This window comes from Macaca nemestrina, chromosome 19 (assembly GCF_043159975.1).
Source record: "Macaca nemestrina isolate mMacNem1 chromosome 19, mMacNem.hap1, whole genome shotgun sequence".
NCBI lineage: Eukaryota > Metazoa > Chordata > Mammalia > Primates > Cercopithecidae > Macaca > Macaca nemestrina.
This window is the reverse complement of record NC_092143.1, coordinates 23,380,328-23,397,526: the sequence shown is the minus strand read 5'-3', so window position 1 is coordinate 23,397,526 and position 17,199 is coordinate 23,380,328. Positions and strand designations below refer to the sequence as shown.

General features: G+C 45.8%; 1 protein-coding gene across 1 annotated transcript; it reads left to right on the top strand.

The window, feature by feature from the left end:
- The first annotated feature begins 51 nt into the window (after nucleotides 1-51).
- Nucleotides 52-1,602, top strand: LOC105477087 (biorientation of chromosomes in cell division 1 like 2). The gene has a single exon (XM_011733435.2). It carries the CDS (start codon nucleotides 278-280, stop codon nucleotides 812-814), a length of 537 nt encoding a protein of 178 aa, XP_011731737.1. The 5' UTR covers nucleotides 52-277; the 3' UTR covers nucleotides 815-1,602.
- The last annotated feature ends 15,597 nt before the right edge of the window (nucleotides 1,603-17,199 follow it).

Here is a 17,199-nt window from a genome sequence, read left to right as displayed (position 1 = left end):
CACAATGCAAAGGTCAACGGTGACGCCATCTGGGGCGCGCTTGGAATCCAGCAGGCGGTTGTTGCCTCGTCTTCCGCAACCTCCGCGGCCTGGAGCTGGCCTCCCCCGCGGCCGCCCCAACCACCGTCCCCGCCGCCATCACCGCCACCATCACCTCCGCCGCTGCCTCCTTGGGGCCCTCCTCCTTCACCGCCCCCTTAGCCACCTCTACACACTCTGGGCCTTCTGTCCGGGAGAAGAAGCTGTAATCGTCTTCCTGTGGGCCCGGGGCGCAGTCATGGCGGACGGCGGCGGCGGCAGCGGCGGTGCGGGCCAGGCCTCGGCCTGGGCGGCCACGGGCGCAACCCGGGCCCGCGGGGGTGGCGGTCCCATCAACCCGGCCTCGTTGCCCCCTGGCGACCCTCAGCTCATCGCTCTCATCTTGGAGCAGCTCAAGAGCCGGGGCCTTTTTGACAGCTTCCGCCGGGACTGCCAGGCCGACGAGGACACCAAGCCAGCTCACCACAGCCTGAGCCAGAAAGCGGATAATTTTGTGTCAGCACATCTGGACAAGCAGGAATGGAATCCTTCAGTGAACGAAAACCAACTGCGCGATGGTCTGAGGCAGAGTGTGGTTCAGCCGGAGAGGTCGGAAGCTGGAGTGGACAGGATTATTTCTCAGGTGGTGAATCCAAAACTAAACCACATATTCAGGCCACACATAGAACAAGCAATTCATGAATTCCTGGTGGCCCAGAAAGAAGCGGCTGTGCTAGTACTCCCTGCAGAGCCGGAAGGCCTGGACCCTCCAGCTCCGTCTCAGGACACTTCCTAAGAATATGGCTGACAACTTTTGAAAGCGCTATTTAATTTTGGGTGAAGAAATGGATTCGGTTACATAAGAGGGCAATTTCAGACCAAAGATAGGCCAAGGTCGTCACTGAGCTCAAGATTTCCACCTACACCATGAGCAGTGACCAGATTGAAAGGGAAGCAAGTTCGGCAGAGAGAGAGTTGACCCTATCGACCCCTGCATTACGCCGCCATTTGGCCAGCCTGTCCAAGGGCGTGACACCAAGCACACACTACAGAGAGGGAAACACTACTGCAACCCAGGGTTGTCCTGAGACAGACATCTATACTTGGACATGGAGACTGCACATAGGCTTTCGGGTTTGTGCTCTGGGATAAACGAAAGCTACAGCGAGAGGACATAATCAATCCTAAAGACAATTTCAAAGAACAATGACAGTCAAGGTTAACTGGGAGTAGTATTTGACAGTATTTATTTGATATTGTCTCTCAGAGTTGCAAACGAGATTGTACACAACATTAGCGTCAAATAGCTTTAAAGTTGTGACCTTCCTGTACATGAATCTTCTAGCCAGTTTCCTTTCCTTTGTAAGAGGTAACAAAACATGAAACCCTAGAATGAGTGAGAAGTTCAGACATTAGGTATAAGGGAACTCATTTGCAGACTCTCTGTCCAAGGCTGCTTCCTGTCTTGCAGGGGCTAGTGAGTCTTGAGTGTGTTTATGTTATTCTCACATTTGTGTTTTTTTAGAAAAGTGGATGGTCAATAAATTGCTTATCTTTCAACAGCAACAACAAAAAAGAAATGCAGATTTATGTCCTTGTCATCTTTAGGCTCCGTCAGTTTTCTGATATTTCCAGAAGGTCAGACACCTGGCATGGTTTATGAGGCCCATGATAATGGGGACCCTGGTCACCTCTGTTACCCCACACACTGTCATTTCTCATATGACCGCCATGCCCATGGCTATCCTGGACACCCTGTGTTCCCTCTGCTCACTGTGAAGGGAATGCCCTCAGCTACTCCTACCCTCCTTTAAGCCTCAGCCCCTGAGGAGCCACACATCATGCCCAACCCCCGTCTAAGCAGGAATGACAGACTCCTTCCTCTGTGCTTCCATAGATCTCATAAGGGATGACCACACTTACAATAGTAGCTAGGTCTAACAAAGCACTTGCTGTATGGCGGGCAGTGTACTAAACGCTTAACTTTGCTTACCATAGTAAGTCCTCATGATCTAATTGAAGAAATTCTATCTTTATTCCCATTTTTATTCCCATTTACAGATGTAGACACCAAAGCTCAGACACTGCGTAAGTGGTGGGGCTGGGGCTGAGCCTGTGTTGAGCACAGGGCCACTTTTAACCTTTTTAAACCATGCTTTTAACCACACCACCTCACCACAGTGAACTGTCTTTGCTTACAGATCTGTCATCTCCACTTAAATGTGAGCTTCCTCCAGGGTAGGGATTTGCTTTGTTCATTTCTATTCCTTAACCCCAGGACCTAGCACATCACAGGAGCTCAGCAATTTATAGAAAGAAACCAGTTCTGGATTTGTCTTTTCCAACATTTAATTTCTCAGATGCTAGTATTTATCATCTAAAAAGTGAGCGAAAGTTAATTTTGTGTCTGGTATCTACATGTCGAAGCAAGAAAGAGCTTTCTTATCCCTGGGGGTATTTTATCTGTAATATTTACCTCTGAGCTATTTTAAATGATTCTTCAAAATTTAGAGTCCAGAAGGTAGAAGACCATGTCCTTTCTGAAAATGTCCCTTCCTTTCACAGGTACCAGCCTCTTTTTAAAATTAGCTTGTGAATATGAACATCCCAGCTCTTTAAAGTTTAATGTCCCAGCCATTTTAATTGTTTCTTTCAAAGTACAAAAGAGCAGCTGGGCCACATCGGCACTAATCACTTGCCAACTTTCCTTTTTACAAAAACAGCTAAGCTCTTTCTGAGATTTAAAATCACTCCATCTGAGACCCCATCTTGGCACCTATCTTTGCACTAACATAAAAGGAACCTAATTTCTGCTTTTAAGAAATGTGTTGCGGAAGTGATTTTTGGTTTGGGGTTTGTTCTCCTTCTTTTAAAAAATAACATAATAAAGTGTAATACAACTTCTAAAGTTTTTTTTTCCTTTACCAGTTCTCTATTCCCCTTTTCTACTTGAATTGTCCTGAGACAGGGTTGCCAGATAAAATACAGGATGCTCAGTAAATATGAATTTCAGAGAAACAACAGATACTCTCCTAGGGCACAGACCATGCAATATTCGAAACATACTTGTATTAAAAAATTATTTGTTGTTTATTTGAAATTCAAATGTACTGGTGCCCCATGCTTTAGTTTGCCAAATCTCCAAATCTGCCAACCCTAGCCTGAATGCTTCCCGTTTCCACCACATGAGTCTGGCAAATGGAAAATGCTAACCCATACGATACTCCTGTATTCTGAAAATAAACGTGTAAACAAACAAAAAAAACTGTACTGTGACTTGAGAGAGCTCATTACGTGCATGCATGCATGCCCACTGGTCCCTGATAAATAATTCCTTTCTTGCAATCCAGAAGGATAAATAAATGTAATTTCTGGAATTCTATACATTCTTATCAATGAACTACAAGTATTTATTGAAAATGTCTCTGTTTTGGGAAGACTTGGAGTCCAAAGGGGTAGTTGGCACAGTCACTATCCCCAGGGTCACAGTTTAGTTTCATGAAGCAAGAAAGAAAATGATTTTAGTTGTAATCCTAATAATGAGTAAAGAGAGTTTCAGAGAAGGAATACAGCAGTAGACGCCAGTGAGATAGAGTGAGACAGACAGAGGGAAAGAGGCAGAGAAACAGAAATACAGAGACAAAGAAGAAACAGAGAAAAAGGGAGGGAGGGAGACAGAGACAAAGATATAGACAAACAGAGACAGAGAAACAGAGACAGAGACAGAGAAACAGAGGCAGAGAGACTGAAAAAGAGACAGAGAGATGTGCGTGTTTCCTTTTTATGCCGTAGGGCGACTCTTCCATTCCCCCTTGCTCCTCCCCCACTCTGATCTCCGGGCTGGGTGGGTCCTGGGGTCTGGGCGGAGTCAGCACCTGTCACAGGCACGCCCCCTGGGGCACCGTTTGGCCCTGGGTCTGAAATTGATTCTTTCTGGATTTCAGGGCAGCAGCAGCAGGCAAGAGCTCGGCTGTCACTTCCAAGACTTTTATAGACTCTGACAGCAACGCTGCTCCCTGTCTTTTGTCTTTTGTATTCTGTTTGTGTTCAGCCTCTAATCCACGTGGGGAATAACATGCGGGGCCTGCAGGGGAGGGCCTGCCTATGGGCCATGTGCCAGCAGGACAATCTGCAGAGACTGGGAGGCCTGCTCCCCTCCCAGTCTTCCTTTTTGATTTATACACGTGCTCTGGGATCTCCTTTGCAGGAAATGATTTCTGGGCCCACCTCCTGGCAACTTTGAGGACGAGGACCCTGCACCCAAGGCACTTCTAGGCTTGGGAAAATCAGAATCTAAGATAGGCAGGCCAGTGTAGAATGAGAGTTACAGATGTGAATACATGTGGCTTCATAGCAGGGAGTGCTTCCTAGGACTGAAGTGTCTCAGGGGTCTTTGAAGAGAAGAGATTTGAGTAGCACTGGAAAGAAAGGATAGGCCAAGCTGGGATGGTGCCCCCAAAAGGCAAGGCCAAGGAAAGGCGCAGGAGAGAGGGATGGGAATGGCAGGAGTGGCTGGCGGCAGGGAGCAAGTGGTTGGAGAACCTTCACACTCTGATTTAAATGGTTCCCAATGCAGGAAACCAGGGTGCACCTGAGGTTGAGGGCTTCTCAAACTTGAGTGAGCATCAGGGTTAACCAGAGGGTGGTTCTGATTGAAATACACATTACTGGGCCCACCCCTAGTTTCTGATGCAGTGGGTCTGGGGTGAGGCCTGAGACTCTGCATTTCTAACGAAGTTCCCAGTGATGCTGGTGCTGCTGCACCAGGGAACCACACCTTGAGAACTACTGTGTAGTGGGCACTGCCCAGAGACCGAGAACCTCTTCCCTCTGCATCTATTCCGTCTCCACTTCCTGGAACTGGCTGTTTTCCAGATTCTTATGAAACACAATAGGTGATGTTGATTAATTACCCATTTTTGTTTTGTTTTGTTTGGCAGGAAGAGAGGAGAAGGAAGATAATTTTACCTGGTTTCTTTCTCCATCTACTCAGTCTTCGGAATTTCAGTTTTCATTTCTTGGGTACTCTTCCCACCCCTACTGCCAATTCACAGATAATTATGAACAGCCAGCAGGTCTAAATCACTGCACTAGCCTCTCCTCTTCTTTGCCCCTCCAGTGAATGCACCAACAATGAGTGGGGACAGCAGATTTGGGCAGTATTTCTATGAAGCCTGATGGTTAAACACATTCTTTCTCTTCCCCATTCTTTGGTGTGACTCAAAATCACAGAATCAGAAGAGGGAAAATGGGGTTCTATTCAGATTGGAGCTTTAGCTCCACCATTGGTTGTGGGCAGCTATGGGTAGAAGGGGTAGGCTCTATGACTGGGAAAATGAATGTCATTCAATGGGGGTCTCACTAGACCGAGGGGCAGTGGTGTGTGGTCCAGCTGGAGCCCATGTGGGAGGAGCTTGTGTTGCTGACTGGTGAGTGCCCATTGAAGAGGTGCCCGTTCAGTAATGTTTCAGTTGCATATTTCTTGCTGCTCCCTCTAAATTGTTTTTTTAAATCCTGGTCATAAAAACCATCCTACCTCAAAAATATTGAACAAGTGCCAAAAATGGGGAACAATCACATCCCTTCTATGTTGGACAACATGGAAGAGGAATTTTCCCCCCTTTCCACAGCAGAGCTTTTGAACTGGAGCACCATTGCATGGTCTGGTAACCACCAGCTGTGGCTGTGCATGAACACAGCTGATCTGACCTAAATAAGAAGAGACCAAGAAAAGGAAAGCAATATTATTAGAAGTGGTATGAGAAGAGAGGTGGGAAGATCTCTGGGAGGTATCAGGAGTGCCATGGGCTGAGATGGGAAGGGGTTGGCAACCTATAAAGTATGGGCATGGAAGTCAGTTACCCAACACTCTCTACTCTCAGACAACACTCATAGCCCTCCCCAAGGCAAGCCAGGACAGACTCTGTAGAGCATCTCTGAAACCCCACCCAACTAGGGAGAAAGAAATCCCTCGCACGAAGAGTTCCAGTGATTTAATATGCACAGTAGTTGCAGCTTAGCTCTCTTTGCCCTCAGCTTCCACTAAGATTTTTCTCTCCCTTGCCCACTCTTCTCCTTCATTCCTCCCTAGTCCTTGATCTCTCAAGGCAGGCAGCCTCCTGTTGTCTGGGGAGCTAGTAGCTGGTCTGTGAATGAGTTTGTGAAAACACGATTTGCTTCAGGATGGAAACAGATTATTTCTAGGTTTCTGGATTGTGGTGCTGTTGCACAGATCCTCTTTTTATATTCGTGTCTTGGACTGTAGATGGAACATGGGCCGAATATGAATGGCAGGGAGTCAGTGGTATCCTCAACGTGGGAAGAGCCCTGTGCTGGGAAGCTAGAGACCGTGGTTCTGGTCACAGCCATCTACATAACCTGCCTGGGACCTTTGGCTGCCAACGTAGCCTCCTGGGCCTCAGTTTCGTCATCCTCCTGAAATGCTCACCTATGGTCCCCCCAACAAAGAAGGTAACAGTTTTAAGATTTGACTTCTGAAATCCCCTATTGTGACCTGGAAGGGCTCGGTGAGCCCTTGGGCCCTCTTTTAGGAGCTCATGTTGATTCCTTGAGTTAGTTCATTATATCCTGACACTGAAGGGATGAGATCAACCAGTGTGTGGATTGTAATGGCTGTATGTCCTCTTGAGAGGCCAGAGGATGGAGGCTAGTCAGGTGCTGGGGGATCAGGAAGCACCAGAGGCTGTGTTGAGGAAGGAGATACTGGATGGTCAGTGGACTCGGCACCTCTCCCTCCTCCCTTGTGGCGCCCACAAAATACCACCCTCCATGTAAGAATGTCTACCCCAGAGAATGCATTGATTCTGAAATACTCTATTTCATTGTTTTTATTCATCAGCATACCAAACAGACAACCTGAGTGTCTAGACAGCTGTAGTGAGTGAGCAAATAATTCCAGGCAAAGTTAAAAATACTTTTGGGGCTTAGCCTATACAGTTTATTGTGGATAAATATGTTTCTTTTTCCCTTTTTAAGGATTGGAAATAGGCCATGATCTCTGGCTTTTGGGCCCATCCAGGGTCTGAGAAGTTCAGGTTGGGAGGATAAATTTTTAGATGAAAAGCAGGAGGAAGGCTCCAGAGTAGAGAATGGTGGCTTCTCACTTGGGACTCCTGTACCCATGGCTCACCTCTTGAGGGGCCCGTCCCCACTGTCAGTGCAGGAAGAGGTGGTCTGTGCAGGGCAACCACGCAGGGGCCCTTTGGGTAGCGGGCTTCCAGGCAGCCCTCCCCACTCTCACGCTTCCTACCTCAGCCGGTTCTTGGCACGCAGCCCTTCTCCCCAGATCCCTGACACAGGCTAATTGCTTGTAACAAAACTTGGCCTTAGAAATGTCAGGCATAATGGGAAGGGGGAGGAGGAGGAAGAAGAGAATCAAAAACAACAAGAGGAATTTGGCAGAAGCCACCACAGAGGGTGCAGCCTCCGGGGCTCCCAGGGCCAGCCAGGTTCATTAACGGATGTGGATTTAGAAGGTCACCACCTTGTACAGGCAGTTGCTCCAGCCCTGCAGACGCCAGGTAGCAGCTGTCATGAGAACACCTTGGAAAGGGAAAGGAAGTGTCAGGGGGCCTCACAGCACTTCAGAGCCGCTCCGGGGCCTGGCCGAGGCTCCTGCCCTCCTCCAAACAACAAAGTCAAACATTTATTAAGCCAGTTCCTTCCAGTCCGCTGGGCCCATCGCTGACAGGAGGGAGCTTCCTTCGAAGGCCTGGCCTTGACTCAGGGAGGCCATGGGGGCACTCTTGTGACCTCTCACCTCCTGCTGTGGCTGCTCTGCGGGGCACGGGACTGGGAGCTGAGAAATGACAAGTGTGACCTTGGGTCTGCCCCCCAGACATGCTATTTTCAGTACTTTCCTGATCTCTGTTTTTAGATCCTTGTTTTCACAGTCGTCCAAAAATTGGACAAAGCTGATCTCACTAAAGCATTAATAATGGGATTTGGCTTCTAGAGTCTGCGCATTTTCAGTGGAGAGATCTGGCCAGGGGCACTGCCCCAGGCAAGGGAAAGCTGGAGCTTCTCAGCTCAGCCTCAGCTTCTCCCTTGGCTTTTCTGCCCCTTCTGCAGTGAGCCCAGCCTAACGCTAGCCCTGTGGGCGCGGTGAGGCCACAAGCTGGACCAGAGGGTGGATGTGTTGCGAGGGACTGGGAGGAGTCTGCTTCTCCCCGTGCAGATGTCAAAGTCAATCATTTCTGAGGTCAGCTCTTTGCTCCTTTGCTGAAATCCTATTGTGTGTTCGGAGTCAGATCCTTGGCACGCAGCTAAACCCACCCAGCTTGTGTGCTGGGGTTCCAGGTGGATGGTGTGGAGATTCAAAGCCAGGCTGCCTGGGTTTTCTTTCTATCCCTGCCACCTCCTAGCCGGGCAAGTCACCTTCCCTCTTTATGCCTCAGTGTCCTCACCTGTAAAGTGGTGAGTACGTATCCATCTTGTGGAGTTATGACGAAGATTAAATGAGATGTGAAACGCTGAAGAACAGTGCCTGGCACCAGCAAGTGTGATAGAAGAATTTATTAGTAGTGTACATTGCTAATTGTCTGAAATCTTTGCACTCCAAGTATTAAGGGCAGCTCTCCTTTCCCTAAAAACTCACTCCTAGGAGAGGACCTGATTGCACAGCATCATCCAGTGGGGATTTATTGAGCATCTACTGTGTGGGTGTTAAGTGCAATGTACACAAAAATAGACAAGGCCTCCACAGATGCCAGCCTTCCAGCTTCCTCAGTGGAAGCAGATTTTGCACTCGGCTTCCAGCCAGCACGTGTTTGGAGAGCTCCCTGGGTGGTGAATGGGGCTGGGGCAGCCACAGGATAGGAATGGGTGGAGGGCTCGGTCCCGGCTGCTGTCAGGTGCTGGAGCCAGGCACTCCTTAGGATAAATGTCGCTTTCTAAGGGTGAAAGAGACATGTCAACTAAATTCAATATGTAGACCTCATTTGGATCTTGCTTTGAACAAACCAACCATAAAACCACATTTTTCAGATAACTGGGAAAATTTGATCACAGAGAGGTTGTTAGGTGTGACAGTGGTATTGTGGTTGTGTTTCAACAAGTCTTTCTTGATAAGAGAGACACATTTAAGTGTTTATAGATGAAATGACACAATGTCTGCAATTTGCTTTAAAATATTTCACTGGGGTTGAGAGGAGGAAGGATGTGACCAGACTGATCAAACGTGGATAACTGTTGAAGTTGGGTAAGGCTGCAGGGGGATTTGTATCACAATCCCATTTTGTGTCTTTGAGAATTTCCATAATAAAAAGTTAAAATAAAAACACAATGGAGATGCAGCTGCTTTGGTCCAAGCAGGGCCCTGTGTGACCCTCAAGCCTCAGGGTGGGCAAAGTCACCTGTTCCTTATACTTGTGGCCCCAGCCTAACCTCCTTCTCCGTGTCCTTACCATGAAGAGCACACACTTCAACAGTGAACTGGTGGCCATGGAGGCAGGAATTCAGATTTTTGAAGGAGATCTGTAAGGAAAATCTGGGAATGGGGAGGGCCCATCTTCAGGCTGAGCTCCCCAGGCTGTGTGAGGCCTTCACTCTTGCCCCACTGATCTGGCACTACAAAGACTCTCTGGGCCAAGGAATTGCTCTTTCACAGCCTCAGGCACATGCGAGGAAAGGTTTCCACTGCCTTGAAAGGCCCCTGGGTCCCTCAGCTCTGTCACTGTGCCATTTTCTCTAGAAAAGCCTATCGCTGGAGTGGAGAGCTGTCCCATCCAAGCCCCAGGGAGGTCCTCCAGGCGTCCTTGCTGGAGAGATCCTTTTCCTGAATGGAGATCTCTATTGCTTTGGAAGTGTCTACCTGCATATCTTAGATGCTGGCTCACACCCCCAGAACATCTCCAGAAAGTTACTGAAGATCCATGTTCTTCTCCTTCTCTCCTTCTCTGAGCCTACTCCACACACTCCCATTTCAGAGCCTGGGAGAGCAGGCAACGTTTACCACTGTGCGCAAGAAAACCCTGCTGGGTTGAGGTGGACTGGAGGATTCATCTCCGAGGATTAGAGGTCTCCAAGCCAATACGACTATTAGGATTTGGAGGCACTCTTCGGTGACCTGATTTGTGTCATCCTGGACAACTCCTTCTACCTCTTTTGAATCTAACTGCTCTCCTTTGAAGGACAGGAGTGATAGGAGATCTGGCTGCACGACTCTGACTGGTGGCCAGGAATCCTCACCCCCATGGTCCTTCAAGACTCAGAGTTGAGTGGTGCCCAGGTTAATGCTGCCCGTTGTACCCATGAGGAAAGGAGATGTGGTTTTGATCAGGTCTGCCAGAGTCTGCATTCCAGAACCTTCTTAACAATCCTCACGATATCAACAAATCAATCACCAGGCTTCAGTTAAGCCAGCTAATCCCCAGGCAGCTATATTTCTTGCCACTTGGAACCTTATTCTGTCTACCTATAATTCTGGTTTCTCATGTCATGCTAGCGGTAAGTGGAGGAGGGGGGTGGACAGGAGGGAACTGAAGGTTGTCTGGCTGGAGCCCTTCCTAAGCAGTTGTTGGCAGCCTAGCCCAGGTCCCTCTGGCATTGGTTGTGTGATCCCTTTGGTGTCTGGCACAGTCACTACCCATAACAAGTTTGGCGTGGGGGTTACAAGGATGGCTGTGGAGCCTCTGGGGTCAGGACACTTGGAGCCCACTCTCAGCTCAGCTGCTGACTAAGGTTCTATGTGCTACGGCTGCCCTTTAACCTTTCTGGGCCTCAGTTTTCCCATTTGTGAAGTGGGGATAATAACATCCCCTACCTCAGAAAGTTTTTTGGTAAGAATTAAATGAGTCAAGCTCTCAGAAAACTGCCTGGCATGAGATAAGGGCTCAACATCTCTCAGTTGGGACTGCGAATGCTCACTTGCTGCCTGCCCGATGCTCTGTGACTTCTGACTAACTGTCTCCGGCAGGTGAGATTGTGATGGGAGTGGAGGGTGCAGAGTTATTGCATGGTGGGAGAAAACAGAAAGCAGTGTTAGTTATTTTATTAGATCACAAGACAGGAAAGAAGCCTGCATCCTGAGTTCTACCCAACATCCCAGGGAGCAGCCCATTCTTGCATCTCTCCTTGGCCGCTGTCCTGAGACCATGTTCAGGGCAAGTCTGCTCTTTCTGCTGACTTCTGTATTAGGTCCCTCACCTAGTTGCTGCCACTTGACTTTTTCCTTGGCAATTAACCCAAAAAAACTGACTGGGAGGGGAATTTGTTTCCTTGAATGCCTAATTCGCTGGGTGTCTACTTTGTGCTCCCACTTGGCCAGGTTCTGGGGACTCGTGAATGCATAAGACAGAGATCCAAAGTCTCCCAGGCCTCAGGATCTACCAGGCCCATAGCTCTCATCCGTCAGCCTCACCCTCTCCAACCCAGACACGCACCAAGCACCCTCAGAGCCTTCACCCCTGCTCTTCCCTGAGCTCAGAGCCCTCTCCCCACCCACATATATACACATGACTCCCTCCCTGGCTTCCTGCAGGTCTGTGTATGAAAGTCACCTCCTTAGAGAAGCCTCCTCTGATTTCGCTCTTTAAATCAGCCCTCCACAATCTGATCTGTTCCCTGCCTTTTGGTCTTCACAGTACTCATCACTCACTATTTGATATTCCATTATCTATTCATGGGATTTGCTTTTTATCTGTCTCTCGCAGAATTGAATAGATGTCAGATATTCTTAATCTTTTTGTGTTCCATGACCCCATCAATAGTCTAGGGGTCTACAGATCATCCCTTTTCAGAGTAAGGTTTTATAAATACATAAGAGAGAACACATAGTATCACAAAACAAACCAACTATATTGAAATATGGCTATCAAAATGTAAAAGAAACCTCAAAATTATGATACAAGGATTACATATGCTTATTTGTTAATTCATAAAATAACAGAATCTAAAAGTGGCCTCCCAATTTCTACTTTTAAGGTAATGCTATTTCCAATAAATATTTCTAGACCTACAAAAGAACTATAATGTGATATGAAAAGACTTATTTTTATTAATAACAAAGCCACAGGCACTGCTAATACTAGTGTGGTTTGTTGCCTAAATTCATAATTGAAGAAAATGCTATATTTTTGCAAGTTTAGTGAAAAGGAAAATGCATTTTCTGCCTCACTCAAGTTCAAGATTCCCTTGAGTTCTTCAGGTCAGGTTGAGCTCTTTAGGCCACAGGTGTTGTTTTCTCTCCTGCTAGCACCAAAAACCACGCCTGGAACATCACCGGTGCTCAATAAATATTTCTGGAACAAACAAATACTTATGTTACAATCTGGTAGTTAAAGGGTTAAAATTTGTTTCCCAATTTTCACATTCATTTTAATTATAAAATGATAACAATAGGTACTATGCAATGATTGCTTTCTGTATACCAGACCCTCCTTTATAAGCATTATCTCATTAATTCTTCTAATAACCCTGCAGTGTGTACTATTAATACTTTCATTCTGTGGGTATAGAAACTGAGACAAAGTTTAAGCAATCTGTCAAGGCCACAAGGCTTATATTAGGACTCAGATCTGTCTGTGTTCTTAAATTATTAAGTTTAGCTTCCTATGAGGGTCTCAGCCTCCAGGACTGGCCCACAGTTCCAACAGGTCCTTCCCTGATCAACTTCATTGGGTAGAATTCGCACCAGCTTTCTTCTACCCTGGTCCTCTTATGCTACCTGTGGTGCCAGCGGCGGGATCTTAGCCACTCACCCAGCTTAACACAACTACCTAAAAGCTAATGACCCCCAGGCTGGTATTACCAGGATCAATTTCTCTTCTGCTCTCCAAATCTTAAAGTCCACTCTCCTATTGAATTCCTTCGCCTAGATGTTCTTTAAGCCTACATTAACGTAAGAGTCACCTTCACCACAAAGACTTTCCTGACTCTTCCCAGGTAGATCTGGTATGTTGTGTCCCCATTGTTTTCTGCACACACCCTACTACTACTCCAGTAATATTGTATTCGTTTATGCACCCTCCTCTTTTTATCATTCTGGTAGCTCCTTGATAACAGAGACTATTTCCATTTTGTCTCTAAATCCTAGGACATAGTGCAATGTCTGACATAGTAGGAAACTGTGAATGCTTGTTGAGTGGGCAAACAGATGAATGAATTAATTAATTACATGCACCAATCATGGTCAACATTTTGGCTGTTGCGTTCATTATTAATTGCATATAACCAAGTGTCTAATACCATTATGTGGCTCAAGAGAAATAGATTTTGAAGATGCAGAAACAGGGTTCCCCTTTATTTCCAAACCTGAAGGTGGCCTGCAAGAAAAGTATCTAGAACTAGATCACAACAGGGTAAAATATCTATTTGTTTCAGTTCCTCAAATCAATTCAAACCCCGTTAATACTTAATTTAATTCACGGGCTTTTTTTTTTTTTAACAAAGAACATTAACAGATATGTTATTAAGCTGTGGGGTCATTCATAATTGGTCATCTCTCTGTGAATTAAATTTTAAAAAGGAAAAGTAAAATCAAAGAATAATCAGATTTCCTATTTATGCAGGACAACTAAGTTAAATTATATTTACTTTCTAAAAATAGATTATTTTCTTAAGAAATAAACATTTATTTTGATCTCAAGTGATCTCAATATATCTTATATAGAGTTAACAAATACATTCCAGGTAATAGTATTATAGACTTAATAGATTTAGCATGCATTTAATGATGTTTGAGTGTAGAGCACTGAGCTGAGACCTGAAGGAAAACAAAGATAGATTGAACACTGCCTCTTCCCTAAAAAGGAGCCTGGAAACAATAGAAGAGTGTAAGCCTCGAGGGATGGGCTGAGCTAAGCTGATGATGGAACTTATTCTTCAAGATATCAAGTACTGAGGCATTTTGAAGTCTTGGTCTAGTGGCATGTCTAATGGTGGAGAGGCCTCTTGGGTCTGCAGAGAAAGCAGGATGTGGGATAAATGGCCACTTTAAAACCACACTTTCCTTATTAATTCCCAGCAGTGATGGGTACCTCGAGTGTGCCCCGATCTCCAGCTGCCACAAACAATGCTGTGGTGAGCATGTGATGACTCTCAATCCAATGACTAATGTTCTTATACAGAGAGAAGAAGACACAGAGGTGTGAAGACAAAGGCAGGTGATGAATTGCCAGGAGCCACCAAAAACTGGAAGAGGCAGGGAAGAATTCTTCCTAACATGAAAACAGCACCAAAGGGATGTTGCTAAACCATTCATGAGAAATTTCCCCCATGATCCAATCACTCCCACCAGGCCCCACCTCCAATATTGGGTATTATAATTCGACACAAGATTAGGAAAGGGACACAGATCCAAACTATAGCAAGTATCGAAGAATTGGGGGATCATATTTTAAAACCACCACAGTCAGGATACCTGTCTTGGGTCCCTTTCTGCAATTAGTTGAGTCTTCTTGAAAGAAGACCTTTACCTTACTAGTCCTAGGTTTTTTGCAAAGAAGATGAGGACATTGGGCCACATGGCTATCTAAGGATCTCTGATTCAATGTCCACAAATCACCACAGTGTTTAGGTATAGGAAAACTCTGCTGTAAGAGTTGTTTTAGTTTTTCAGTGGTTACATTGTATTGCGATCCCTTCACCGATGGCCGAATCCCTGTCCTTGTGCAGCTTATTTAGCTTGGCTGCAGTTTTAGGTCTATTTCAGAAATCCCCCTGAGTTCTGAAGGGGGCAGGGGAGACTAACTCCACTGCTGGGACACAGGCTCTGTTGTGCTGCCATCCCCTCCCTTGGGCTGCCCTGCACAAGGATTCCGTCAGGAGCAGCTTGCTCAGAATCTAAAAGAGTAGCTGCTTTGGTGTTCCAGTAGCCTCTTCTCCAAGATCTGTCTAAGAGAGCATAAAATATCCTCAAGTTAGGGAAGGGTATGGACAAGAGATGGAGGGATTTGCTCAGTACCTTTTATTCCCTCACTACAGCAGATGGAAGAGATGCTGCTGCTTCTGCCTTGTGATGCTAGAGGAACCAGGGAGATCAGGGAGGTTACTCCCTCATGCCAAAACCTGGAACACAAGATGAGAAACTCTTACCAAGACCTAATGTACACCTGTAAGGTGAGACATGAAAATGAAGCACCTCCTAAACTACCAAGAGCAGGTGGATCAACTTGGATGTGATTGCAGAATCCACATGACAGATTCTAGGCCTAACCATGATATAGGCTCAGAGTCATTTTCATTTTTGCCAATGGATGTTTGCAGGGCCCTCCTTCAGAGAGGGGTGATCAGAGGAGACAGGAAGAATAAGCCACGGAGAAGTGCTGACCTTGTTTATTGAGGAATTTCTGAGTGTACCGGAGGAATCACAACCCAGGGAGAAGTCAGACAGACATCTCAGAAAAATAATGCTAACAAAAACAAACAAGATTGGTACTGATCCTCTTCAATTTCCACTTGGATATATAACTGTATCATTTATAAGTTCGGCTTTCTTTACATAATAGATGAATTCCAAAGAAGTTCTATGGCTCTATGTAGAAATATTTTTCTAAATGTATTTTGTAACATTTTAATGTGCAATGAAAAGTGTTTATTTTAAAAAGGCTTACTTGGTGCTGTTCTCATGATAGTAAGTGAGCTCTCTTGAGATCTTGTTATTTAAAAGTGTATGGCACCTTCACTCCCTCTCTCTTGCTCCTCCTACCACATGAAGGTGCCTGTTCCCATTCGCCTTCTGCCTTGATTGTAAGTTTCCTGAGGCCTCCCCAGAGGCCGAGTAGATGCCAGTATCATGCTTCCTGTATAGCCTGTGGAACCGTGACCCAGTTAAATCTTTTTTCTTTATAAATTATCCAATCTCAGGTATTTCTTTATAGCAATGTGAACTCTCTTATTGAGAAGACATCTGTGTGCCTTCTCCTTGAATCTGGGCTCTGTGATTGATTGACCAATGGAATATGACAGAATTGACAGCATAGTATGTTCCCAATTCAGGACTTTAAGAAACTGGGAGCTGCCACTTTCTGTCTCTTGGAACTCTTATTAATGGAACCCAGCAACCATGCTGTGAGGAAGCCCAAGCAGCCAATGGAGCGGCTAATGTGGAGAGAAATTAATGTCTTTAGTTTTCAGACCCCAGCTAAGCTCCCAGGCAATAGCAAGTCCCAATTTATCAGCCATGTGAGCAAGTCATTTTGGAAGTGGACCTTTCAACTCCACTTCACCCCAGTCCCACTTCATCCCAGCCCCAACTGGTGCTGCATGGAGCAGAGATGGGCCTTCCCTGCTAACCTCTGTTAAAATTGCAGATTAGTGAGTTAAATAAATGTTTACTTTTGGACATTTAACGGTTTTAAGCCACCAACTTTTGGGGTAATTTGTTTCATAGCAATAAATGACTAGAATACTTTCTGTCCAATATACTCCCTATTATAGCAACAACCAACATCTTCTCGAGAATGGGAGATGGGGCCAGTGGGTGAAGTACTACATCAGTGTTTCTTACTCTTAGCCAGATATCAGAATGATGTGAAAAGTTGTTAAAAATGCAAATTTCCTGACTATTTCAGCAGATCTTGGGTAGGTCCAAAAACCTGCATTTTTCACAAGTGTTCCAATTGTCCAAGAATACTGTATTGTCACAGGTTAATTAAATTATGGTTACTCTACTAGAAGAACAATTTCATTGACTAGAAATACTTTGGGAAAATTACAACTGTCCTTCTGCTATACTTTCTTTCATACCTTTATCATTTTGTAGTTTGCAAGAGAATGGTATTCTAGCCTCCTAGAAAGAAGAACAAAACGTTACATTAATGCACTAAATCATATTAGCTAAACTCCATAGCTTTGGAGTTGAGAGGCCTTTTGCCTTAAAGGTCTGCCATTCAAATTCTGCATGCTCAGGGCTGCCAGCCTACAACTCTGCCCTGTGTCCTCTCAGCTGCCTGTCGCTTACTGGAGACAGATGCAGGATAGTAGGAGCACATACCCAAGAACCAGACAAACCTGGGTTCAAAGCCTGGGGGGCTTCTTGTTAGGTGTGTGACCTTTAGCAAGTCATCTTCCTAAGTCTCTGATTACTCATCCATAAGATGATAATAATCATGTTGCCTATCTCACAGGATTGCTGTGAGGATTAAATGACCACTATACATTAAGTGCTCAGTACAATGCCTGGCACAGTGTAAGGGCTCATTAGATATGTCCAACAAAAGA